The 25,847-nt window shown below is 47.9% G+C and overlaps 1 protein-coding gene across 3 annotated transcripts; it reads left to right on the forward strand.

The window, feature by feature from the left end:
* The first annotated feature begins 11,533 nt into the window (after window positions 1-11,533).
* GINS4 (GINS complex subunit 4) lies at window positions 11,534-25,220 on the forward strand. Of its 3 annotated transcripts, none has more exons than XM_032618566.1 (8): window positions 11,534-11,715; window positions 12,365-12,479; window positions 17,291-17,377; window positions 18,194-18,307; window positions 21,277-21,374; window positions 21,537-21,625; window positions 23,967-24,057; window positions 24,148-25,220. In XM_032618566.1, the coding sequence occupies exons 2-8, from the start codon at window positions 12,384-12,386 to the stop codon at window positions 24,242-24,244; spliced, it is 672 nt and encodes a 223-aa protein (XP_032474457.1). In that variant the 5' UTR covers window positions 11,534-11,715; window positions 12,365-12,383; the 3' UTR covers window positions 24,245-25,220. The 3 variants fall into 3 exon arrangements, 1 of the variants encoding a protein (XP_032474457.1); XR_004347892.1 differs by having other exon boundaries at window positions 11,554-11,715; window positions 21,871-24,057; XR_004347893.1 differs by lacking the exon at window positions 11,534-11,715 and adding an exon at window positions 14,502-14,802 and having other exon boundaries at window positions 12,364-12,479; window positions 21,871-24,057.
* Window positions 25,221-25,847: the final 627 nt, after the last annotated feature.

The raw sequence follows: 25,847 nt of genomic DNA on the forward strand, positions 1-25,847 counted from the left end.
AGTAGTGGCGCACGGGCTTAGCTGCTCCACAGCATGTGGGATCTTCCAGGATCAGGGCTCGAACCCAAGTCCCCTGCACTGGCAGGCGGATTCTTAACCACTGTGCCACCAGGGAAGTCCAGATCTGTTGTTCTTAATGTTTCTGTTCATGTATATATTCTGTTACTTCATGTTTTCACAGATCACTTTATTGCCAGGAAATGAACATCATAACTTGTATTCACAATGTTTTAGCAATTAGTCTTCTTTGAACAACCAAATAAATGCCAAACAGCATAACTGTAGGAGTTCAGATTCTGTGATACGCAAGGACTCAGAAACCTAGATGTATTGTGGCCTTTTCTCTCCAGTTAAAGGATCGCTGTGCACAACTCTGGCACATCTTTGTGCATCTCATACAATTTACAAATGTTTTATTTAGTCCAATTTCTTAGATACTTGAAGAATTATGAAAAAGCAACGTTATTGTAGATGTTACTGTGTAATTTTAAAATGAGGAGTGCTTCAGTTAAACAGGAAAGGCCTAACAGGATGTTTGGGGCATCTTTAATACTGCAGAGAAAAATCCTCACTTCATATCTAATGATATGGAGGGGCTACTTGAGGATAGGAAAAATCATCTTTTTAAATGACCAGAATTATCAACAGCAATCATATTGACAATAGAAACTTTACCAACCCCTGCCAGCAAGAGCTATACATTAAAAATAATCAGATCCCTGATAGAAACTGAGAAAATTCTGAGGAAAAGAAAAAGTTGCTTGTGTACATTGTTTTCTGCTCCCAAGTTCTACGTGGATTTTGAAGTGAATACAATTTTTTTATTTATCAAGGAAATGTGTGGTGCCAATAAAACGCAGCTGCAGAGGCAGAAAGTAAAAATGCCTCTGAAACTGGGGGCATTTAAAAGGCTCACAGGGTAAAACTTAATCTAGTCAGTTCACTTAACAGACAAGCTTATTAGGAACTGAAGAACTTACTGGCCTGACAAAGTGTCAATAAGGGTTTTTTGTTTTTTGTCTTAATGGAACTTGACATGCTGATTCTAGGGAAAGTGAAGGGACATGCCCTGCAACTAGCAAGGCATGCCGAGTCCTAGAGCTGATATGCGTGGCTTTGGAGCAAGAATAGACTCGCATTAGATGGGACAGAATGCAGAGCTGGACGCAGGCTCACGTGCGGTGGGCGGGACAGTCTCTTTGCCCCTCGGATCCTTTCTCCTTCGGTGTCTTCGCTACATTCTGGAAAACTGACCTGTGCACAGCTTCAACCCGGCTCCCTGGTCCAAGCTTCCTGGAGTTTCGGCCGGTGGAAGGGATGCGCAGGGCCTGATCTGAGTGTGCGCACTGATCCAGGGCGTGGCCAGCGGGTCAGCCCGCAGCCCCGGAGGAGCAGAGGAACCTGGTGAGGACCTCTCGGAGCAGGTTCAGGGTGTGAGGACATCCACGCCACATGAGTGCCCATTGGAGAGCGTCCTCCGCAAAGGTTCTTTCTCACTGCGGAAGTGGAAAACCCTTTGCTGTTTGCCAGCCTCTTCCCACCTCCCTGGTGCTTGCTCTGTGGGGCCGCCTGAAATGGTCCTTGCAGCGGGGTGGGGGAAGCAAGTGGCTCAACCACGTGGACTTCTCCACCGCCGATCTGTCCACGGCCACGGCTGAGTGCCCAGGCGGCCATCGGAGGCCCATGCGAAGCCCCAGTATGGCACCCTCCTCCAGGGGCGTTCTGATGATAACAAAACATTTTAATTACTGAATTGGGACAGCGATCATGGGATTCTGTTTTCCAACAAACACTGACAAGAGCAATCATGGACCTTCCTCGGTTTTCATCCATGGACAGGGAAGAACTATACAACAACAAATAAATGTAAAGGGACAAAAACAAAGTTGCTTTATGGCTACATTCCATGAGTTATCCTAACTGATACACATACACACACACCACACAATTTTTATATTATCATATTATTTTTGATAAACTATGTAAACATGCCAGGGAGTGAGGAACACCAGTTGTTACCTCTGGAGATGGAGACGGGATGGGGTCAGAAAAAGGAGTGCAGGGCCTAGATTGAACTTGTGATGTTAAATGGCTTACTGTTTTCCATACTTCATCAAATGCCTAAAAAATATTTATTACTAAAACAGTTACGTGTTGTAAATCAACTATACTGCAATCAAAAAGAGTAATACTCAGGGCTTCCCTGGTGGCGCAGTGGTTGAGAGTCCGCCTGACGATGCAGGGGACACGGGTTCGTGCCCCGGTCTGGAAAGATCCCACATGCCGCGGAGTGGCTGGGCCCATGAGCCATGGCCGCTGAGGCTGCGCGTCCGGAACCTGTGCTCCGCAACGGGAGAGGCCACAACAGTGAGAGGCCCGCGTACCGCAAAAAAAAAAAAAAAGCAATACTCAATACTCTGTAATAACCCATGTGGGAAAAGAATCTGAAAAAGAATAGATATATGTACATGTATAACTGAATCACTTTGCTGTACACCTGAAATTCACACAACATTGTAAATCAACTAGACTCCAATATAAAATAAAAAATAATTAAAAAAAGAAATTAAAAAGAGAAAAAAATTTGAAAAAACTACATATATTTGTCAACATAAATGACCATATCCTAAATATTATGCAGACCAGTTAACATCTCCAGTATCAGGTTGGGCTTTGATCATTTTACACAATACCTCTCACACTCACACACACAACCCCACTCCCCAGGACTTCACTCAGGTCTCTGTAATTCCTCCACGTGTTCAGGTCTGTTAGTCTCATTGGTCTCATTGTCAAGAGACACTAGCCTCTGAGTCCTGCTAGTTCTACTTATACCAAAAAAAAAAAAAAAAGTGAAAAATATGGACAAATAGCTTATTCCTGTTGATAGGTATGTGAGTAGGCCTCTAAAAGAAATGAATTAAACTTGTAGCCTAGAAGCAGCCTCTAGCTAAGGGTAAAGTTCAGGGTCAAGCTGAATTTCTCTCTTAAAGTAAACATGTCTAAGACGAAACAAAGAGGGTGACTGGGAAATGTATGATCTCACTTCCCCACCAACAGGGAAAAGTCCAAAGTAATTTCATCCCTCACAGAGCTCCATGGGTCACATCCAAATCTTATTGATTCTACTGAGTTAGCAGCTCACAGGATGACAGCTGCTCACAGCAAGATCAGCTCTGACAGATCAACTGACCCAAGGTTTCTGGTTCTTGTTTCCAAAGATACCAACAAGTAACACAATTTCATGTCCAAATTTCAGTATTTTCAGCTGAAAATATTTTTATAACTGACTGAACATGGCATAAACAGAAAATATAATTTTTTAAATTACTTTTGGATACCCTAAAGGTGGAATTATTATCAATACATTATCTGTTCTAGCTAATTTAATAGTAAAATTATGGAACATAATTAATCATGCCATTCTTTAGCCATCTGATAGAGGGTGAATACGGAACTCAATTAAAATGTTTAGTTTTACCAGTGAGAAACCTGTAAGTGTTTAAATGAAGAAATTTAGATACAATGCCAAAAGTTTTTAAGATGTCACAAATTTTTAAATTTCACATTTTTATATTAACCCAAGCCTCTTATTCCTTATTATTTCACGTACTGACACCTCAAGAGATGTATAATTTATAGATCCTCCGTGTAGAAATGAAAACAAAATGGTAACAATTATAATACAATTCCATCTCTGTAACTCTAATTAGAAAGTTTGGAACTTAAGAAAATTTTAAAATAAATCTTACTGTATATTGTCAGCTCAGGGAAACCACTATCTATATGCAGACAAACTTGATTGTATTCTAACAGTTGCCTCTATACAGAAAAAATTATTTTAATAAACTTTAGTCTGAAGTGGAATGACCCATTTCGTTCGTTAGGTGAAGTTCTCAAAATGGTGCCATGCCTACAATCCATTAACACAAAGAAAGGTGTGGCATTAAAACGAAGAACAATGAATGGAATTTTGATACAGGGTACATTCTTTTTTCAATTTATTTTATTGGAGTATAGTTGATTTATAACATGTGTTAATTTCTGCTGTACAGCAAAGTGATTCAGTTATACATTCTTTTTCATATTCTTTTCCATTATGGTTTATCCCAGGATATTGAATATAGTTCCTTGTGCTATAGAAGTAGGACCTTATTATCTATCCATTCTATATATAATAGTTTGCATCTGCTAACCCCAAACTCCCACTTCATCCTCCCACCCCCCGCCCCCTTGGCAACCACAGGTCTGTTCTCTATGTCTGTGAATGTTTCTGCTTCATAGATAGGTTCATTTGTGTCATATTTTAGATTCCACATATAAGTGATATCATATGGTACTTGTCTTTCTCTGTCTGACTTACTTCACTTAGTATGAGAATCTCTAGTTGCATCCACGTTTCTGCAAATGGCATTATTTCATTCTTTTTTATGGCTGAGTAGTATTCCTTTGTACATATGCACCACATCTTCTTTATCCATTCATCTGGACTCTTAGGTTGCTTCCATGTCTCGGCTATTGTGAATAGTGCTGCTATGAACATAGGGGTGCATGTATCTTTTTGAATTTGAGTTTTGTCCAGATATATGCCCAGGAGTGGGATTGCTAGATCATATGGTAACTCTATTTTTAGTTTTTTGAGGAACCTCCATACTGTTTTCCATAGTGGCTGCACCAGTTTACATTCCCACCAACAGTGTAGAAGGGTTCCCTTTTTCTCCACACCATCTCCAGCATTTGTTATTTGTAGACTTTTTGATGATGGCCATTCTGACCAGTGTGAGGTGGTATCTCATTGTAGTTTTGATTTGCATTTCTCTAGTAATTAGCAATGTTGAGCATCTTTTCATGTGCCAATACAGGGTACATTCTTGAGTAATGCTACCCTTTAGCTTTTTCCTATGGCTATGTATTTAAGAACAAAAAAAAGAGCATTGCCCTAAGCTGTAAGCATTTAGAAATACTGACTTTGCCTGGTTTTCATTTAGACCTAGAGACAATTCCCTAGAGTAATTATGTGGACCCTAAATAAACATGAGGACCTGCCCAGCACGTAGACATAGAAGCTTCTCATCAGAGGTTCATGACACAAAGGCACACATATTTCTTGATGGAAAGGTCACATTTCTCTTTGCTTGACTCTTATCCAGAAAATCATTAAGAAAATCATTCTACTTGGCCTGATAAATGCTATTTGGCCATAGTTTTTCAGAAGATATATTTAATTTTTTTTAAAAAAAGGAAAATTCATGGTCATTTTATATTCTGCAGTGAGCAAGTAACTGCACGGCCTTTGGATCTCCTCACAGTGCTGCACATTCGTCTCCTTGGAAGTGACTCATTCTTCCTGCAAGCTGTGCTCACATGTCACTTCCTTAGGGAGTCTGCTATAGGCTGAATGTTTGTGTTCCCCCAAAATTCACATGTTGAGACCCTAACCCCCAAGGTGATGGTACTAGAAGGTGGGAGGTGATTAAGTCATGAGGGTGGGGCTCTCATGAATGAGATTAGTGCCCATATAAAAGTGGCCCAGAAAGCTCCACTGTCCCTCCTACCATGTAAGGTCACAGTGAAAAGACAGCCATTTGGAAGCCCTCACCAGACACTGACTTCGTTGGCACCATGACCTTGGACATCCCAGCCTCCAGACTGTGAGAAACAAATTTCTGTTCTTTATAAGACACCTACTCTATGGTATTTTGTTATAGCAGCCTGAATGGACAACCATCTAAAATGTCCTTCCTCTTAATGTTCTATATGTGTTACCCAGCTTTATTTTATCACCACCTGACAAACAATTGATATTTGTTTATTGTCTGTCTCCCATCATATGGTTTGTGTTTCCTATTCACTGCTTTATCTCTAGCACCTACACAGGGCCTGGCAGTAGATACTCAAGTATCACTAGATGCTCAGAAATATTTGTTGGATGAAGAAATGAATGCACATGGGAATGAGGGGTGCTGTGCTAGATTTGGGGATACCTTCAGGGAATTCACAACCTAATAGGAGAAATGGACATGTTAACACTGCCATATACTGTGATAAATGCTATATCAGAATAGTGTAAGGTATAGTGTAAGGTATATACACTGACCTAATTGCTAGGGATGGTTTCACAGAGGAAGAGCTACTTCAGCTGAGTCCTGAAGGATGCGTACGAGTCCGTTAGGTGGTTACAGGGAAAGAGAGAAGCCTAGAAAGAGGGAACAGGAGGTGAAAAGGGAGGAGACAAAATCCCTCAGGTCCCTGAGCAGTTCCACATGAAGGGAGCGAAGAGGGTGTAAGGGGGAAACACTGAATAACAAGAAAATCAACACTGCTGCTTTCAGAGCATGACTAAAATCACATAACCTCCCGACTCCTCTCAGGGGATTCCCTCCAGCCTCCAACAACCCGCTTCCTTGCAGTGGTCTAAAGCCTGAGGCGTTCTGTCCACGCCCCTCCAAGGAAAGCTTCGAGAGTGGACAAGAGAACATAATCTTACACTCTGCCCGAGGAGGTGCCAGCCTTGGCTGGTGTCAGCCTCTGCTTCCTCGTTAACAAAGCTCAGGCAAAGTGAGGAGACAGCATCTACAGCTTTGCCCAGGGCTGGGGAGCCTTCATAAGAGCTGAAGTCAAAGCCAGATGCTCTATTTCCTGGGTCAGCTTTCTTTTCAGAAGATGGGTTCCCCTCCACAGCAAACTGACTCTTTTTGTTATTCCCAAGGCTCAATCTGGGCTTGGGAGGAAAAAAAGCATCCTCCCATCAACCATAAGGCAACAAGACACAAAGGTGGAGGTCGCGTCTCTGCTAGAATCTAGAAACACCTTAAGACCGAACTAAGGAAAGAGGGTCTCACCATGCTCCTACAAGGGAGCGGGTAGGAGAATAGAACATTAAAGGTTTGTACCTGCTTTTTTTTTTTTGGTTAAACAATAGTACAAAGCCACATTATTCTTGAAACTGTGATCTCAAAGCTTAGAAGACATTTGAAAAGTTTATATCTTTATTGGAAACATATATATGTTAATTCAATGTGCGTTTTTTTGGTACGCGGGCCTCTCACTGTTGTGGCCTCTCCCGCCGCGGAGCACAGGCTCCGGATGCGCAGGCTCAGCGGCCATGGCTCACGGGCCCAGCCCGCTCCGCGACATGTGGGATCCTCCCGGACCGGGACACGAACCTGTGTCCCCTGCATCGGCAGGCGGACTCTCAACCACTGTGCCACAAGGGAAGCCCTCAACGTGCTTTAAAGATGGGTTTTGAGTAAGGGATGAGGAGCTATAAAGTCTGAGGGGGAAAAAAGGAATTAGAAATATCATGCACTGCCCAGATTTCACATTTTTCAGGGCTCTGACCTCCTGAGTTTTCCAGCATCTCAGCCATACAACTGCGTATGGGGTTCTACCATCGGCCAGAAAAATACTTACAATTCACCAGTCGACAGCTTTCCTTGTGAGGCTAAAAGGAAATATTCTAAGAGTGCTTTTCTGCTTTCCTTAAAAATGCAAACTGCTCTCTTCCTTTCCTATCCTTAGGCCAAGTCTTCATTCAGAACAACTGGGGCTTAAACTCTGCTCAATGAATACACCCCCCCGAGACTTAGTGCTTTGCTTGTGAGGGTATCAAGACCAAGAATGCGATGGAATTTAGAGGAAGGAAACATTGAGAAACAGCTCTTGACCAAATGAGCAAGGGCAGTGATGATACATGAACCGTAATGATGGTATTACTTTGTACTTAGAAAGCATCATCTTCAAAAAGGCTCACGGTACTGTATAGATATGTATATGTTGTCTTTTATCCTTAGTGATTGAAAAAATTAGGTCCATTCTTATTAATGATACTTCCATACCTATCCACAGATATTTTGGCTGTTTCCATTTGCCTTGTCTTTAAGTGCAATCAACTCCTTCATTGAGCAGTATCTGGAAATTGCATTGACTTTCTTCAATTGTACAGGGTCCTATTTTCTGTATCCTCTTCACCGTTGGGCACTAGCTTCTTCCTTCTTTTGCTAGGTTGGTAGCTTCATGTCTTACTCATCTGAATTCATGCTGGCATGTTCACTTGCTTTTTTAATCATCAGAACTTGCCTATAAATTCTGTCCTGCAATTCCATACATCACCATCAAACTTTACCCTCCTGCTATCATAACTTACGTAATTCTCTTTTTCACGTGATCATTTTCACGAAAGGCGTTCTATTTGCACGGCTATGTAATTATTTTTTAAAACTTCTTGACAATGGGGCTACGTCCACCAGATGTTCCTGATTTTTCTCTCCATTTAACATAATGTAACTTAAGCCGGGTCTTTTCTCCCACCTTCCTGAACTTCACAGGCCAACCGTCCCACCAGAAGTTTGTGCTGCTTACCCACAGGTAGCTCTGTCGATCCTCTTTGGACATCTCCTTCAATGCTCCTTCTTTACGTAGCAGAAATCGTTCTCTGCCAACTCATTTTTTTTTCCAACTCATTTTACTCTAGAGTGATTTTATCTGATGAATATTAGTTGGAACCAAAGATCTTAGAAGCGAAAGGGGGGGCCCAATTTTGTATCTATCCCTCTGCCTTCAGGAAGGCACATCTTGCTCTCACTGGACAGGCAGTACAACTGTTCGAAGCCCAAAGAAGTGATGTGTCCCAGGTAACGGCCCTGTTTAGTAAGGAAGCAGGCGCTGGACGCCAGCTCCCCAGCTGGGGCACAGCGGGAGACCAGGGTGGCAGTTGGCACCACGGAAGGGAAGACTCTGAGTGAGCAAACTTAGCAATGGGTACTCATACAGGGAAGTCATCGGTGAGTGGACTCCAATTTAGAACACTTAAGGAATATTTGGAAAGACCATTGCAAAGCTATGTAGGAATGAGAATTATGGAAGAATGGGATTGTGCTCAGAGACTAATGTTCACGTCCTCTAATGCTGATTAAAAACCACCCAAAATGGACTTCCCTGGTGGTGCAGTGGTTAAGAATCCGCCTGCCAATGTAGGGACACGGATTCGATCCCTGGTCCGGGAAGATCCTACATGCCATGGAGCAACTAAGCCCGCAAGCCACAACTACTGAGCCTGCGCTCTAGAGCCCGTGCGTCACAACTACCGAACCTGCACGCCACAACTACTGAAGCCTGAGCACCTAGAGCCCATGTTCCGCAACAAGAGAACACTGCAATGAGAAGCCCATGTGCTGCAACTAGAGAAAGCCTGTGCATAGCAACAAACACCCAATGCAGCCAAAAAAAATTTAAAAAAAACACCCAAAACGTAGGGCCTTAAAACACCTATATTTTGCTCACAAATCTGCAATCTGGGCAGTACTCTGCAGGGATGGCTTGTCTCTGCTCCTTTAGGGTCAGCTGGGGTCGCTCAAAGTCTAAGAGCTAGAACCATCTGAAGGCTCCTTCAACTCAGACATCTGAAGGACAGAACAGCTGGGGTTCCTTGGACATGGCTCTCCATCTCTAAGTGACCTTTCCACGTGGACCTTCCATGGCAGCTGCAGGACAGCCAGACATCTTACCTGTCAGCTCACGGCTCCCAAGGGATGCAGCTCAAGAAAGACAGTGGGTGGAAGCTGCACCACCTTTCATGACTCAGCTCCGGAAGCCGTTCAGCAGCACTTCTGCCACGTTCTCTTGGTCCAGGCAGTTACAAAGATCTTCCCAGATTGAAGAGGAGAGATCACAACCAGCAATCCCACTCCTGGGCATATATCCGGACAAAACTCTAATTCAAAAAGATACATATACCCCTGTGTTCATAGCAGCACTATTTACAATAGCCAGGACATGGAAACAACCCAAGTGCCCACCAACAAATGAATGGATAAAGAAGATGTGGTATATATATACAATGGAATACTACTCGGCCATAAAAAAGAATGAAATAATGCCATTTGAAGCAACATGGATGCAGCTAGAGATGATCATACTGAGTGAAGTGAGTCAGACAGAGAAAAACAAAACCATATGATATCACTTATGTGGAATCTAAAATATGACACAAATGAACTTCTCTATGAAACAGAAACAGACTCAGACAGGATTCAGAGTTTGGGATTAGCAGATACAAACTATTACAGAGAGAACGGATAAACAGCAGGTCCTACCAGACAGCACAGGAAACTATATTCAGTATTCTGGGGTAAATCATAATGGAAAAGAGTATGAAAAAGCATGTGTATGTTTATATGTGTGTATATATATATATATATATAACTTAATCACTTTGCTGTACAGCAGAAATGAACACAATTGTAAATCAACTATACTTCAACAAAATAAGATCTTTTTAAAAAGGGGAGATCACAAACTCCACCTCTTGATGGAGAGGTGTGAGCAGAAGAGTTCAGGATAAGGCTGATGTCAGAGCAGCTCTCTTGGGAAAACACAACTTGCCACAACTAAAAACCACTGGGCCACCAACCACTGCAACGCAGAATTGAAATGGACCTGGAAAAGGCCATCATCTGTCATTAACAAAACTCGTTCTGCAAGCACAGTTCAAAGGGCCCTTCCCTTGGAATACCTCTTTGCTGTCCCCCAGTTTCCTCAGCCCTTTGTAAATATGTCCACTCTCTCACTCAGTATATTCTATTGTAATTATTTTTATAACACTATTGTAATCAGGCAGGTACTACCCAATCGGTCAATTAGCCGGACTTCTTTTTTCTAATCACATCACAAAGAATCTTCAGATTGGTGGGGAAGAGACACTTCTAGGGGAGCCAGAAGCGACACTTTGCACAGAAAACAAAGGAGAGCGGAAAGAAAAGCATCAGCAATTCAGAGATGAAAAACTATAATCACACAAAGAAAAAAAAATATATCTATATATCTATCTTTGCCCTACAGTAAAGGCAGAAGGCATAAACTGTAAATGTCAATATAACCTAGAGAGCAGCTGGGTTGGAAGCATTGCCTAAAGCAATGGTTCTCCAAGCTCACCTGCCTCAGAATCACCTGATGAACCTGTGGACCGTCTCCCCCCCTCCTCCCCCGGCCCCCGCTAGTTCCCGATTCCGCAGTTCTCGGACTGGTCTGAGAACTTGCATTTTTCTCGGGTCCCAGCCGATTTGTTGCTGGTGGTCTGGAACCGCGTTTTAAGAACCACTCGCCTAAAGGCTTTTAGAGCTGGGAGTAGTGGCCACAGGTGCAGCCCCTGCAGATATTCGGTAACCAGAAGGGCCACAAGGGAAGTGGGTGGAGAAGACGACCCAAGAGGTGGAAGCGGCCTGATTTAACACAGCCCACCTCTCTGTCGGCCCGGCTATCGGCCAGAGCACACGCGGACGGCTGCAACCGGTGGCGGGAAGGCCCACGCCGCCGGAGCCCCCAGCCGCGGTGACCAGGCGCCTCCTGCCGACGGTCCTTGGGAGGTATCATCCGGCACCGCACACCCAATCCGGGACGAGGTGGGCGGGGCCCAACTCGGGCCCGCCTCCACTCAGGAAGTGGCCCGGAGAGCGAGCCACGGGAACACAATTCCCGCCCCCAGGGTGGGCGGGGCCGTCTGGCCATGATTGGTCAGCCCCGTCCGTGCGCAGTGACGTTGAATCCGGACGGGAAGTGTCCAAGAGGAGCGCGGGAGCTGAGAAGTGGGTCAGCTGCGTCCCGGAAAGGCCTCGCGCGGACCGTTCTGCGGCCGGTGCTCCTCAGGCTGCTTCCCGCGAGGGTCCGGCCCTCGCCACCCGCCAGCCCGGGGTGCCTTCGCAGCCTGCCCAGGCCCGGGTGAGCGTCCGAGTGGGACCGCTGGGAGTGCGCGCGCGCCTCGGGGGAGGCGGTGACCCTGTGCTCGTGGCCCCGGGAGGCGAGCGGGAGGAATGTGTTCTCGGTGTCCCCAAGGCTCCGGGGACGCGCTCTCGTCCCCACCACCCGCCTTCCTAAGCCCTTTGGGTCACTGACCGGACAGATGTTGCTGGGCCTTGTGGCTCCAGGAAACGGGCATGGATTGGTTCTCCCAGCGATTTTATTTGCCTGCTCTTAATGAAGAGCCGTGCTGAGCGCAGGGGCTGCACAGGTCACTGTGTCCCTAGTCCTTAGAGGTTCCAGGATTCATATTAGAGCTGAAGTGAACGCAGCCCCCGAGGAGAGGACCTCCTTCTGGAAGGCAAACAGATTACTGCAGGGTGTGGTAGGTGCTCAATTCAGGATGCACGTGGAAGCCCTTGTAAGGAGTGATCGCTTTGAGAAATTGATCCCTGACCTAAGATTTGAACGGAGAGGTGAAGAATTACAAAACCAAAACCTATGAATTCCCTAGCCACTGCCAGTGAGCCTCTACAACCGCAGTAAACCTTTCCCTTTTCCAGGTACGTAGTTGCATATTCTTGAAAAGAAATGGAACACACAGCATAGTATGGGTTCTTTTATTTATTAGGTTCCTGGTTTCAGAGAAGATGACAGAGGAGCTGGATCTCCCGGGACAGGACTCTGATGCGGGGAGTGAGGAGGTGGTCCTGACCCCTGCAGAGCTCATTGACAGGCTGGAACAGGTAAGCAGCCCAAACAGAATCCCCCTGCTCCAAGCTCAGCCTTCTAATTTAGTCCAGCTGTGCAAATGTCGGGAATCAGGAAATGTGATGGAACTCTAGGCTTATTTCAAGAGAAGAGAGACCGCATCTTACCATCTACTCAGAAATAGGAAGTAGGGGGACAGCCGGATAGAAACCTCATAATGTCAGACACAAAATTCTCAAGTGGGGCCAGAGAGGGTCAGCTTTGGGGACACTTACGAGAACAGCTCACAGAGCAAAGGATCTGCTTGGTATTTGTGGGGACCGCAGAAGTGCTTGGTAGAGACTTGTAAGGTCTAGAAAGTGCTGAAACACCTACTTTAGGAGAAAACTGGTCTTTTTTATTTTTTTAAGTTTATTTTTATTTTGGGCTGCATTGGGTCTTTGTTGCTGCACGCGAGCTTTCTCTAGTTGCGGCACGAGGGCTTCTCATTGCAGTGGCTTCTCTTGTTGTGGAGCACGGGCTCTAAGTGCGCGGGCTTCAGTAGTTGTGGCATGCGGGCTCTAGAGCACAGGCTCAGTAGTCGTGGTACACAGGCATAGTTGCTCCGCGGCATGTGGGATCCTCCCAGACCAGGGCTTGAACCCGTATTCCCTGCATTGGCAGGCAGGTTCTTAACCACTGCGCCACCGGGGAAGCCCGAGAAAACTGGTCTTACTCTTCCTTTTCCTTCAAATACTTCTTTTGTCCACCGTTCTGTATGTTTCCACTGCTTGCCTCAAACCACTTCTGGGCTGTTTCTCCTTTTAGTCATAATCGCTGTGGCTTGTTGAGTATTTCCTGTGTGCCAGGGCTCTTCACAATTGTTGTCTGAGGAGACCTTGGTAGTTTTGGAGTTCAGACTACCTGTGTTTATATCCCTGCATGTCACTCGTTTTTTTTTCTTTTTTTTAATTTTTTAATTAAAAAAAAATTTTTTTGGCTGCAGTGGGTCTTCATTGCTGCACGTGGGCTTTCTCTAGTTGTGGCGAGCGGGGGCTACTCTTTGTTGTGGTGTGCGGGCTTCTCATTGCGGTGGCTTCTCTTATTGCAGAGCACAGGCTCTAGGCGCACGGGCTTCAGTAGTTGCAGCACGCAGGCTCATTAGCTGTGGCACGTGGGCTTCGGTAGTTGTGGCACATGGGCTTAGTTGCTCCATGGCTTGTGGGATCTTCCCGGACCAGGGCTTGAACCCGTGTCCCCTGCATTGGCAGGCGGATTCTTAACCACTGCGCCACCAGGGAAGTCCCCACTCGTCTGTTTTACAACTTAGGCAGGTTGTATAGCTTGTCTCTAGCACTTCCTTGACTGTCAGTGGAGGTAATAATAGCGGCTGCCTCACAGAGCTCTTGTGAGGATGAAATGGGGTATTATGTGTGAAGAGCTCAGAGTGTTGTCTGACGTGTGCTGAGCACTCACTGAATGTTAGGTGCAAGTGGTCATAATCAGTACAACAACGCCCTGAGGCAAGCACTTTTGTCATCTCCATTTTACAGATGAGGAAACTGAAGCTTAGAGGTTAGAGGTGTAAAGTAACTTGCCAAGGCCACACAAGGACAGCAGAGCCAGGATGTGAACCAGGTCTCTTTGATTTACTACACCTGCTGCCTTACTCTTCTCCCTCTCACCGCCCCTTTCCAGAGCTCTCTCATGTTTGTTACTTTAGGATTCTTCATTCTTTCCTGCCATTACATGCCATCGTGAGTGATAAAACCCAAGGAAGGTCATTTAAAAATTATGTCTCAGACCTTTTTAGGAATCTGGTGAAAACTCTGGCCCTCCCAGAATAATGCACATATACACCCATGCAGAACTTTGCATGTAATTTCAGGAGATTCACAGACACCCTGAAAATTTAAAACCCAATGAGATATCACTTATACCCATCAGAGTGGTAGAAATGAAAAAGGTGAACAGTATAAAGTGTTGGCAAGGATGTAGAGAATTTAGCACACGTATACCACGGTGTGCGTGTAACTTGGTACAGTCACTTTAAAATGTTAACGTTATTTTCTGGTCAGGTTAAAGAAGGCACACGTGTCTTGTGGTCGAATTATTCTACTCCTGGGTGCATACCTAGAGTGCGGCATATACACATAACGAGGGAGAAAGACAGCAGTAAAATGAGTAAAAGCTCCTGCCACAGCATGGACAGATGTCAGGAACATCACATAGAAGAACAAAAGATAAGTTGCGGAAGAAACCGTCTGTGTACCGTTCAGAGCCTGGCGAAGCTGTCGTCCGGGGCTGAGCTTGCCAGCTTGGTGGCGCTGCACACGCTGAGGCTCTGCAGAGGCTCAGATGCTGACCCTCGCCCTCCAGGTCAGCCGGGCCCAGACTGCTGGCATCTTCTGGGTGTCCTCAGGGCTCCCTGGGAGGGAACCCAAGGAGGGTGGGGTCTGGCGGCCTTGGCAGGGGGTGAGCAGGAGTCATGCCTGCGGCCTGATGCTCTCCCGCCCGGAGGGCAGCCACCGCCTGGACAGCTGCCGTGTAGCATGGCCTCGGGGCCGGCCTGACAGGCCACTGATGAGCACAGCTCTGGGGGCATACGTAGGATACTCTTGAATGCTGGTAAAAATACGATTTAAAACTTGGTACCCAAAATGCAAAGTTTCTCATTTTAATGGTCATATTAGTTTGCTAAGGCTGCCTAACAAAGTGCCACAGACTGGGTGGCTTTGCTGACAGAGATTTATCTTCTCAGTTCTGGAGGCTCTTCTATCTGAGACGAGATCAAGGTGCTGACACGGTCTCCTCTGAGGCCTCTCTCCTGGACTTGGAGACGGCCATCTTCTGTGTCCTCATGTGCTCTGTCCTCTCGGTAGATAATTTCCCATAGAGAGTGAATGTACATAAAGAAAAGAAGGTGCCAGGGACTGAGCCTTGGGAAACTCCGTTTCTGTGTCCTCTTCTTCTCCCACAAGGACACCAGCCGTATTGGATTAAGGCCCACCTAATGACCGCCTTTCAACCTAACTGCCTCGTTAAAAGACTGCATCTCCAAATCCAGTCACGTTCTGAGGTGCTAGGAGTTAGGGCTCTAACATACAAATCGGCAGGTGGAGGCGGCACAGTTTCACCCGTAACGGTGATAAACAGGTTGTTGTTAAGATTTTTCTGATGCAGTCATTTCAAACAGAGAACTTCATTATTTTTAAAAAGACTGTGAACTTAAATACAAGTTTCCCACTAAAAATTTTGAAAAGATTTTATTTGAGCATGTTGTACTAATATAAACTTTGCCCTACTGTTACATGTTTTATTACCATGATTTCATACTGTAAATGAGAAATCTCCCCCAGATCTACTCCATTTTACCCAGTATACCATACAAGTGCTCTCATTTCTTTGAGTGCCCTGTCATGGAAAGGTTGGTGAGCACCATGTAGAGATAAGAACAGAAGTAATGAAACGACAGAAAATTAATCACTAAATTCAGACCAACGATCACCTCTGAGGAGGGAGGGGACACAAGGGGACTTGTAAAGTGATGATGACATTCTTTAATGAAGCTGTGTGCACATAGGTGTTTATCAGTATTCTTCATGTTGTTATGTATTTCATAAATATTTTTGTACCTATTCAGTATTTAATAAAGTCAGGTAAAAAGAAAACCTGGGCTTCCCTGGTGGCACAGTGGTTAAGAATCCGCCTGCCAATGCAGGGGACACGGGTTTGAGCCCTGGTCTGGGAACTAAGATCCCACATGCTGCAGAGCAGCTAAGCCCGTGTGCCACAACTACTGAAGCCCGCGCACCTAGAACCCGTGCTCCGCAACAAGAGAAGCCACCGCAATGAGAAGCCCGCGCACTGCAACAAAGAGTAGCCCCCCCCCCCGCTTGCAGCAATGAAGACCCAATGCAGCCAAAAATAAATAAAATAAAATAAATAAATTTATTTTAAAAAAAAGAAAATCTCCTGCTTTATAAGTTCTCTATGACAGTTTGATCTTTTCTCATTCATTATGCTACTTGAAAAGACAGATTGTCTTTCTGGTTAATTTTATATATATCTGCAACACTATTCCAGAAGCTTGAGCACCTGAAAAAAAATTTTATGATAGTAGCAATACCGGTATTTAATAATGCGTCTGAATGGTGATAATTGGAGAAGCAGACGCTTAAGTGTGTCAAAATGAATAACTGGAGCGTGCTTGGCCTGTAACTCTGAGCTATGCTAGAACTCAATTTCCTGTGATTGAAAGGTAAGTACAGCTTCCTCAGTCACCAGTGGATACTTCAGTTCCCCAAGCCTTGGTAATTGCTGAAACATACCAAGCGTCTGGGCCTAAGTCATAAATTAGGGATTTAACGTCTTATTCCAAAAACTGCTTAACAGATAAATCTCCATTTCCTTTGTGATCCTTTGTACTCTTGGGAAGTTAGTAAATAACGTAATCTGTGTTTTCTCATCAAGAAGGTAAGGATAACTGTATCCATTTCATCTCGGTTATGATAGTGATGAATGAAAAAATTACAAAGTGCTCTGAGCTGAATGGGAGGGCGCTGGTGCCCCCTGGTGGGCAATAGCAGATCCAGACACTGGTGCCCGGTGACAGGTACCGAGTGGACACCAGGTAGGGTTACTCTCAGCCATAGGTGTACTGACAACACAGCCTTTCCACTAATGGAAATAAAAAAGCCATCATTAAACATAGCTTGTCTTCAAAGCATTTCCAGTATTTCCAACCGGTAGACAGTTTCTTCGCTGAGGCGGCTGTGATTTTAGGGGTGAGTACTGACTCACAGGGTTATTTTGCTCCATTGTGAGTAACGCCCCTTTGTGTGTTTTTCGGGCATTGTTTTTTTAGGCCTGGATGAATGAAAAGTTTGCCCCTGAGCTGCTGGAAAACAAGTCGGAAATCGTTGAATGTGTCATGGAGCAGCTGCAGCACATGGTAAGAGATGCCTCCCTCAGCGTTCAGAGGAGGGCAGCTTAGAAAGTGTGTCGGCACAGTGAGAGCCCGTAAGCTGATAGCAAATCTGTTTCGTTGGGCCCATCCTAGTTTGGGTTTTTTTTCTTTTTTAATGTTGAATTAATTACCTGCATTTACAAAGCCTGGGAGCTCCTATGAACATCTGGACGTCAGCTTCTAAAAACCTGTCCTCAGCATTCCTGCATTTGTACGCGAGAACAGCTGACCAGAGCAGGGTAGGGACCGCCCCTTCCAATGTGCTCCCCAGGCCCCCAGCTCCTGGCTGCCTACCTTTCTCAGGTACCTTACCTGCCTGGCCCCGAAGCCTGTGCGTATGCGGCCCTTGCCTTAGATGAGCCGGGCTTTAGTCACTGTCAGCCTCAGGGTGGCTTTGAAACGTTGGTATTTTACAGTTTCTCAGCTGGTGTTTTAACTATTTTAAGACTCTTTAGACATTTCTTCTGTCTGCTGCTGTCCTTCACACTCGGGCTGGGGTTCTTTGGGGCCCTTCTGACCAGCCAGCTTCAGATTCTATTCAAGTGGTCATTTTCTAAAAGTAAACGAGTGCTGTCTGCACTTCATGTCGTGAGACTGTGGTCGTGTATTGTTTGTGTAGTTAAGAAATTAGAAGGAAATGAGAGCCCTTAAACGATGAGTTTTTTGTTCTCCTCTGACCTAAATGTAGCCTCTGCGTCCTTACTGTTGCCAACAATGATGGGCCACACGCTGATTGAACAAATAAGGTCCTTAGTCTTTGACTCTCATGTTTTTTACAAACTTCTTTTTCTCTGTTAACAGGAAGAAAATCTCAGGAGGGCCAAGAAGGGGGACCTGAAGGTCAGCATCCATCAGATGGAGATGGAGAGGATCCGCTTCGTCCTGAGCAGCTACCTGCGGTGTCGGCTCATGAAGGTCGGGGGGCAGGGGGCAGCTGTCGTGCGGACTGAGGGTCCTGGGAGGAGCTGGGAGGGTCCAGGGCCTGCAGGTGCTGCTGAGGCCCCACGTCAGGGGAGCCAGAGTCAGGAGGGCGGGACTGTTCTGGAGAAGCATCGACGGCACGGTTGTCTCCCACCTCCAGGGACACTGTTAGTCTGTCTGCTGCGCGAACGGCACCCCCCGGAGTGACCGTCGGGCGGTGCTGAGCGTGGAGGTATTGGCAGCGGATGAACAGGGAATACTGACCAGAGGGGACCTGGTTTTAAGAACTGTTTTGCATCTGTCGTCAAGTCAATGTCAGATGGACCATGCTAGTGACATTCAGCTATATCTCTATGGCCGTCTAACTTATAAAAATGAAACGGCAAAACATGCTTATTTTCAATGACGTCTGTTTTAACCCTGGAAGTTCTTACCTCCTTGAAGTCTCTTCTCATTTGGTTCCACTTGTCCTCTTAGTTATTACAAAGCAAATATGCTTGATTCTTGAACACCATGGGTGTGAACTGCGTGGGTCCATTGATACATAGAATTTTTTCAGTATTTGCTGTAAAGTGATCCGAGGTTGGTTGAATCCGGGTGCAGAACCAGGGGTACGGAGGGCCGACTGTAAGGCGGGGGGAGGGGAGGGCTGCTGGCACACTCAAGCCCCGAGTTGTTCAAGGGCCAGCCGTACCCTCTACCATGTGGACGTGCTTCAGATACTGAAGACAGCTCAGAAGGCTCTTGAGAGTCCTCTCAGCTAAACATTTCAGCTTATTTCCATTTACTCTCCTGGTCTCTTCCCCTAAAAGGTTTATCAGTATCCTCCTTACATTACCCCACCTACAGTGGAACAGAGTTCCCGTTGTAGTTTGGTCACTTTTGTGAAAAGCAGGATGGTCGCTTCCCTTGTGGGTATCAGACTGGTAGTAACGCCACCCAGTGTCATGTAGCGTCTGACGGACACGTCACCCTGGGTTCATTCCGCACTCGCCATGAGCACCAACCTCTTTGGAAAATTTTAAGCTGTTGTTATTGTTATTACGCCATCCCGTCACTCTCCTGTATTTCCATGGCTTGATTTTTGACCCTTCAGTGTAGGGCTCAGTACTTGTCCCTCTTCAGCTTCTTTTTTTGGGCCATTTCCCTGGTCTCTGGATCCCAGTCTTGTCACCTAGCCTGTTAGTTATTTCAGCAAGTTTTATGAGTGTGTCATCAGAGATCTTATCTGGTTCTTTAGTAGGACTGGGCCAGTGATCAATGTCCCGCCAGAGCCTTCCCCGCCGATCGGCGTCTGTCAGTTGAATCCGTGTTCTTCTTTCACTCATTTATGCGTCTCCTAGTCTGTGCTGTCAGCCAGCACCCCCGCTACAGCTTGTCCACAAGGACGTTAAAGACATCATCACGCATTTTGAAAAACTTGAGACGTGCTACGCCTCTCCCCACCCTCAGCTGCCAGGCCGCTCAGTTTTTTGAGGCGTGTGGTGAAGTGAATGCTCTTCACGCGCACCGCTACTTCCCTGTGAGTTCACAGACCGTCTGTCTGCAAGGCCACGTACAACGGGAAGGACGCTGATGTGTGTTGGGAGAGTCTTCTCCTTTGTATTTTTGAAAATCAGGAAATGTGTGTGCCTCTAATCTTTCCCACCTCTTCTGAACTCAGTGACTCTGAGATTCTGAAATGGCATGTATTTTTAGTGCACGAAGTGATACAGTAGCAGCCGTGATCCACATAGGACAGGAGAAGGTGCCTCACACACTCAAACTCCGTACAGACGAGAATTTAGTTCATCCTGGAACACAGTCCGTCCGAGCCGGGAGACCTCACCGCTTTAAGGATAAGTGCTGCCTTCTCTGGGCCTTCAGCTCCTCCTTGCCATCATCGTGGTCCTGCTCGCAGAGAGTGTTTCCCTGGCGGAGGTGATCGTGAGAGCTTTGACTCCAAACGAGACTGCCTTTCCTGGTTCCTGACCACACACCTTTCTGTAGCTTTTAGCTTTGTTGTTGTTTTCTGGTAGTTCTGAGCACGCTTCCCAAGCCTCACCTCATTGTGGGTTTTATCCTTGCTGGTTATATTGTTTCTTTTGTTGTTAATTTATAAATTTATTTATTTATTTTTGGCTGTGTTGGGTCTTCGTTGCTGCACACGGGCTTTCTCTAGTTGCAGCGAGTGGGGGCTACTCTTCATTGCAGTGCACAGGCTTCTCGTTGCAGTGGCACAGGCTCTAGGCGCGTGGGCTCAGTAGTTGTGGTGCGGAGCACAGGCTCTAGGTGCGTGGGCTCAGTAGTGTGGCACGTGGGCCCAGTAGTTGTGGCTCACAGGCTCAGTAGTTGTGGCTCACGGGCTCTAGAGCGCAGGCTCAGTAATTGTGGTGCACGGGCTTAGGTGCTCCATGGCATGTGAGATCTTCCTGGACCAGGGCTCAAACCCGTGTCCCCTGCATTGGCAGGCGGATTCTTAACCCCTGCACCACCAGGGAAGTCCCTGGTTATAGTCTTATAATCGAGCATCACTCTCTGTCTGCTTAAATGTTCTGTGTGTGTCTCTCCAGCCTCTGTATCTGTTTCACTTCACAGGTTGTACAGTTGTGTCTGTACAAGGACATAGAAGTGCTGGGTAACAGCCCCTTCCTTTCTCTTAACTTCCATTTCCAGTTGTCTCACCATAGTTTCTTTCATGAAAGCCTCTCATCCTTTTTAAGCTGTCTTCCTTTTTTGAGCCCTGGCCTTTGCTCCAAATTCTCTGAAACCTGCCTTCGTGAAGTCCAGTGTGTAAGTCTTATGATTAGAAAGAGCTTCAACCATGAAAACGTGTCATTTTAAGAGCCACTTTCTAGATTAACCTCGACCTGTTTCAGAAAACTAGCATGTGTGCCACTGGAGTCAGACCAGACCTTCGATGACACACTTGATCAAACTTGCTGATGGCAAAAAGCGTTGACAGGTGTTTCCTGTCCCCACAGATAGAGAAGTTTTTCCCTCACGTCCTCGAAAAGGAGAAAACACGCCGTGAGGGGGAGCCTTCCAGCCTTTCTCCGGAAGAGTTTGCCTTTGCCAGAGAGTAAGTAAGCAGCGAGCGTGGGACCCGCCTTTATTTCCCTGGCTTGCCAGTGTGTTTGGTGGTTGTGTCCCTGAGGCCAGTCGCAGGGCCACTGCTGTTGGTCTTACAGCCCTGGTGGCTCCGGGGCGTGTCGTCACTGCGATGTGGGTTTGTGTGTTTCAGGTACATGGCTAACACAGAGACCTACCTAAAGAACGTTGCCTTAAAGCACATGCCTCCTAATTTACAGAAGGTGGACCTCTTGAGGGCAGGTGAGCAGAACATTCTCCTTTCGGACATCCCGAGGGGCTGTAGTTTACACCCCACGTATCTCCAGGTGCCTTAGAATAGCGTCTTCATCTCCACTCTCTTCTCTCGAACATGGGCAAATAGGTGCATAGATAGATCAGCAGAAAAGAGACAGAGGGGAAGGGTTCTGGGTTAAAAAACCAAAAATCGTGAAAAGCAGGCGCCGGGGTAGCGATTTGAGCATCACTTTTGTGTTCTTCCGGTTCAGAGGAAATTCTCGTAGCTGCCCCTGTAAGTGCAGACTCACCCGCGTACGCAGTCACCTCCCGAGGGTCCATGCTGTGCTCGGCTCTTCTGGGCGAGGAAGATGCCGGGGTCTGTGGTCTCCGGGGGCAGCAGCGTCCCCCTCACAGGTTCCAGGCCATGCAGGGCCTGTCTCCTCGGGGCTGGGGGGAACGTTAGCTGGGAGGCTGGGACGCCTACAGGGGTCCCTCAGGGCTCCTGATCTTCGGTTGTGAACAGCCTCCCGGCTGTGGGAAGGGGAGCAGGACAGACGGCAGGGAGGCGCCAGGGAGGGAAGCACGGCCATCTCCTCTACCTCTCACCCCCTTGCTCGGTCCCCTGAAAGTCTGCCGAGCCAAGGAGGGGCCCTGGTGGTAACCACTAACCTTGGATCAGCCAGCAGGGCCCCTGGCGTGTGGCCTCCAGTCCTCCTCCCCGGCCTTTCCCAGCTCGCCGTGTCCACGCAGGACCTCATGGGGGCCTGGGGTCCACAGGTTCCCAAGCTGAGTTCACGACAGCCAAGCCCTGAGCGTCCCTCGCCGACCCAGCCTGGGGGCCGCGCCCTGAGCCCTGCCGCTGGTGGGGGACTTAGCCCCGGCTGCCACAGCTAAGTACCACCGACAGGACGGGGGCGCCTGACCAGTCGGCGTGGATCTTCTCACAGATGTGGAGGCCAGAGTCCATGGTCAGGGTGCTGACAGTGTTGGTTTCCCTGAGTCTCTCTCCTTGGCTTGCAGGCGGCCGCCCCTGCACACGCACCCTGCTGTCTGTCCCTCTCCTCATCAGGTTGCATCAGAACCCCACCCTGACGGCTTTATTTTGCCTCTTTAGAGGCCTGGTCTCCAAATCCATTCCCGTCCTGACGTACTGGGGTTCGGGGCTTCAGCGTGTCATCGTGGAGGGGACACCAGGAGCAAGCCCACCGCGTGCTGGGCTTGTGGAACTCTGAACTGGTCGTTTTGGTGAACCTGCCTGAGGGACACAGGAGGCCCAGTCCGTGTCCAGTTCGGCCGCTTTCGTCTGCACTTACGAGTGGGGCAAGGACCACGTCCCTAATCACTGCCCAGCACCACCTGTCGTATCCAGTTGAGCCGGGTCCAGGCCGTTGCCCCAGAGCTGCTTCTACTTGATGCTGGCCAACACCTCCTGACGCTCATGTGTCGCTTGTCCTGGGTCCCTTCCAAGGACCAGAGCTGGGTGCCTAGGGCTGGAGCTGTTCGGGAACCAGCCTTCCCTCGTGAGATGAGAGCCTTGCTCACGTAGCCCAGATGCCCCCTGGAGCACGGAGACCACAGTGGCAGAGTCGTGGAAGGGCATTGTAGCCAAACATCCTTCGAGGGTTTCCTCAAATCAGCAGCTGCCCAGTGGGCCCAGCTGACCCTGCTGAAGTTGGTGTCTCTAGCAGGCCCAGAACCCCCGAGCAGCCCAGGGGACCCTCCCCGGACCTTTGCGATCAGTTATCCTGACCCCCTTCCCGTAGACAGGGAACCGAGGGCAGCCCCACACCTGAGCTGGGCTCTGAACACTGAGTTGTCCGGTGGGTTCTCCGGACCCCGCAGGTGATGGGGTCCTCTTGGCACAAACGGAGCCGCAGGCAGGGAAGGGCTGGAGAGCTGCCAGCGCGGGGCACTTCGTGGTGAAGTGCTGGCTGGTGGTAGAGAGGGAGGGATGCTTACAGCGCGCAGCCCGTATTCATCTCCCTGACACTCAAGGCCATCACCGTGTGACCCAGTCTGCCTAACATCCAGTCCTCCCACCCTTTATACAGACACTTTCTGGCCCGATTCACACACTCTGTCCTCCTAAGACGTCACGCATGTTTCTCCCATGGCCCTCGCTCTCCCTCCCAGGTGACCTGCAGATCTTACATCCTCATCACTTGTCAAATGAGCGCGTGCCGTGTGAAACCTTGAGGGAAGTATGCTGTTTCTAGAAGGAGCCAGATCTCTCCTCTCATCCCTGCCCCCAAGATGCTTTTACATCAGGGGTCCCTTTGTGCCTGAGGCAGTTAATCCTAGCAGCTTCTCCATCCCGATCTTGTTAGCTGAGCATTTTCTGATCACACTATCGTCCTCCTGGCAGTTCCCAAACCAGATCTGGATTCATATGTGTTTCTGAGGGTGAAAGAGCGACAGGAAAACATACTGGTAGAACCGGAAACAGATGAGCAGAGGTGAGTGGCGTTTGCGTTGTGGGTGGTGGGAAGCACTCCTCCCCATGGGGCTGCAGCTGAGCTCCGCGGGTACATTGTTCTCTCTTCCAGGGACTACGTGATCGACCTGGAGGAGGGCTCACAGCACTTGATCCGATACAAAACCATCGCACCCCTGGTCGCTTCTGGAGCCGTACAGCTGATTTAAAACCGGAAGCAACTAACCAAGAGTGAGGACGTGGAACGTTTTTGGAGAGCGTATTTGGAAACCCCCCGTGTCAGCTGGTGCCCGAGGACGGGAACTTTTCCCGGCAGTGCCGTGGGTCACTGGGGCATTGAGATCTGCTCGGGGCAGACCCTCCCTGGCTGCTCCAGCCAGGATCAGCAGGTGGGGTGATCGCTCTGCCGACCCCGCGGCTGGGCAGGGACACGGAAGCGCCCTTCGTGGTGGTGTTTGAACTGAGGAAAGTGAGGCCGAGGGGGTGCATAGAAAGGCCGCGCTGCCTGTGATGAGGGGACTGGTGGGCCCCAACCTGACAGCGGCAGCAGCACTCCCTCAACCCTCCTGGTAGGAAGAGTGTAAATAGATTAAACCGTGGGGCCGCCCTGTATAGTATGTCACTGACTCGTGTAAACTCAGCTTCTGGAGCCTCTGCTCTCGCACTTAAAGCCAACTTCTGTCGTGCCTAACTGAGCATCACAACCGATAAACTAGTAACTAGGTCTCGGCTTCATGGCAGAAGGAGCCCGTGGGCAGTTCCCAGCGTGTAGTCTAGTGAGGTGCATCCTCCCCGCCGCGAACTGCAGCGTCGGGCGGTCCATGTGCCGGCCTTGACCAGGGCCCCGGGGGCGGAGCAGCAGCAGCTCTCCTACGCCGCCACCTCAGCGGCAGCTGTTCCTTTTTAGGCTCTTCACGTTCTCAAGGGGAATAGATGAAATTAACCTCGGCGAGTGGACAGTGTCTCGGTGACACCCGAGGAGGGATGTGCACACGTGAATCGTCTTCCCTTGGAACGTGATACAGAGCAACTGCCTTCCAGTCTTGCTCAACGCAAAGGCAGGTTTTCATCTGCGTGATGTTGGGTCTTGGAGTAATCAGTGTGATATTGCTGTCATTTCCAAGAGAAATCACTAAGTGAAAGCAAGGAAGGTTTTATTCGTTAATAAAAACGTTTTATATCTCACACAGTGCTTTGTTTTCTCCAGAGCGTTTTCACCCTCTTCAGCCATTCATTAAATAAATGTGCAGTGAGCATACAGTATGCCGGGCACGGTCCGCCACACTGGGGCTCCAAGCCAGAATGAGATGGTCACTGACCCTGCTCAGGTGGGAGAAGTGCCTTGAAGAGACTTAGAACGGGGGGGCTCACGGGGGCTCACCAGCATGACTGGGTGCTCTGAGAGGCTCTCACTGATTTCAGTGAATCTCACTGAATTAGGCTGAGGTCTGAATAACAAGAAGGGGCCAGACACAGAACTCGAAAGGCTTTCCAGGCAGAAAAGGCAGCTTGTGCAAAGGCCCTGAGGCAGAAACGAATTCTACCTGCAGTCGGTGTGGCTAGAAGGCAGTGGGCACGATGCAGAAGGGTGCAGGATTAAGGTCTGAGAGGCAGGCTGGCCCCAGATCACTTAACAGCTTTGTTAGCAAGGACCCCATGGGTCCTCACAGCATCCTGAGAAGCAGGCAGGGCTGGTAGTAGGTAAATAGGTGGGAAACAAGGTGGGCGTTTAGCAATAAGTCTGAACCCAAGTCTCCGTCCTCAGGGCCACCTTGTGGTCCCATGTCACCGTTGCCTCTGCTGTGGAAAGGA

The sequence above is a fragment of the Phocoena sinus genome, chromosome 21 (genome assembly GCF_008692025.1).
Source record: "Phocoena sinus isolate mPhoSin1 chromosome 21, mPhoSin1.pri, whole genome shotgun sequence".
In the NCBI taxonomy this organism is placed as follows: Eukaryota; Metazoa; Chordata; class Mammalia; order Artiodactyla; family Phocoenidae; genus Phocoena; species Phocoena sinus.

Bases quoted from the DNA above. Each gene is read 5' to 3' on its own strand.
- GINS4 (XM_032618566.1), top strand. From the start codon at position 12,384: ATGACAGAGGAGCTGGATCTCCCGGGACAGGACTCTGATGCGGGGAGT. The intron at 21,375-21,536 runs GTAAGTAAGCAG...TGTGTGTTTCAG, and splicing joins GAGTTTGCCTTTGCCAGAGA to GTACATGGCTAACACAGAGA. The intron at 24,058-24,147 runs GTGAGTGGCGTT...TCTCTCTTCCAG, and splicing joins CCGGAAACAGATGAGCAGAG to GGACTACGTGATCGACCTGG.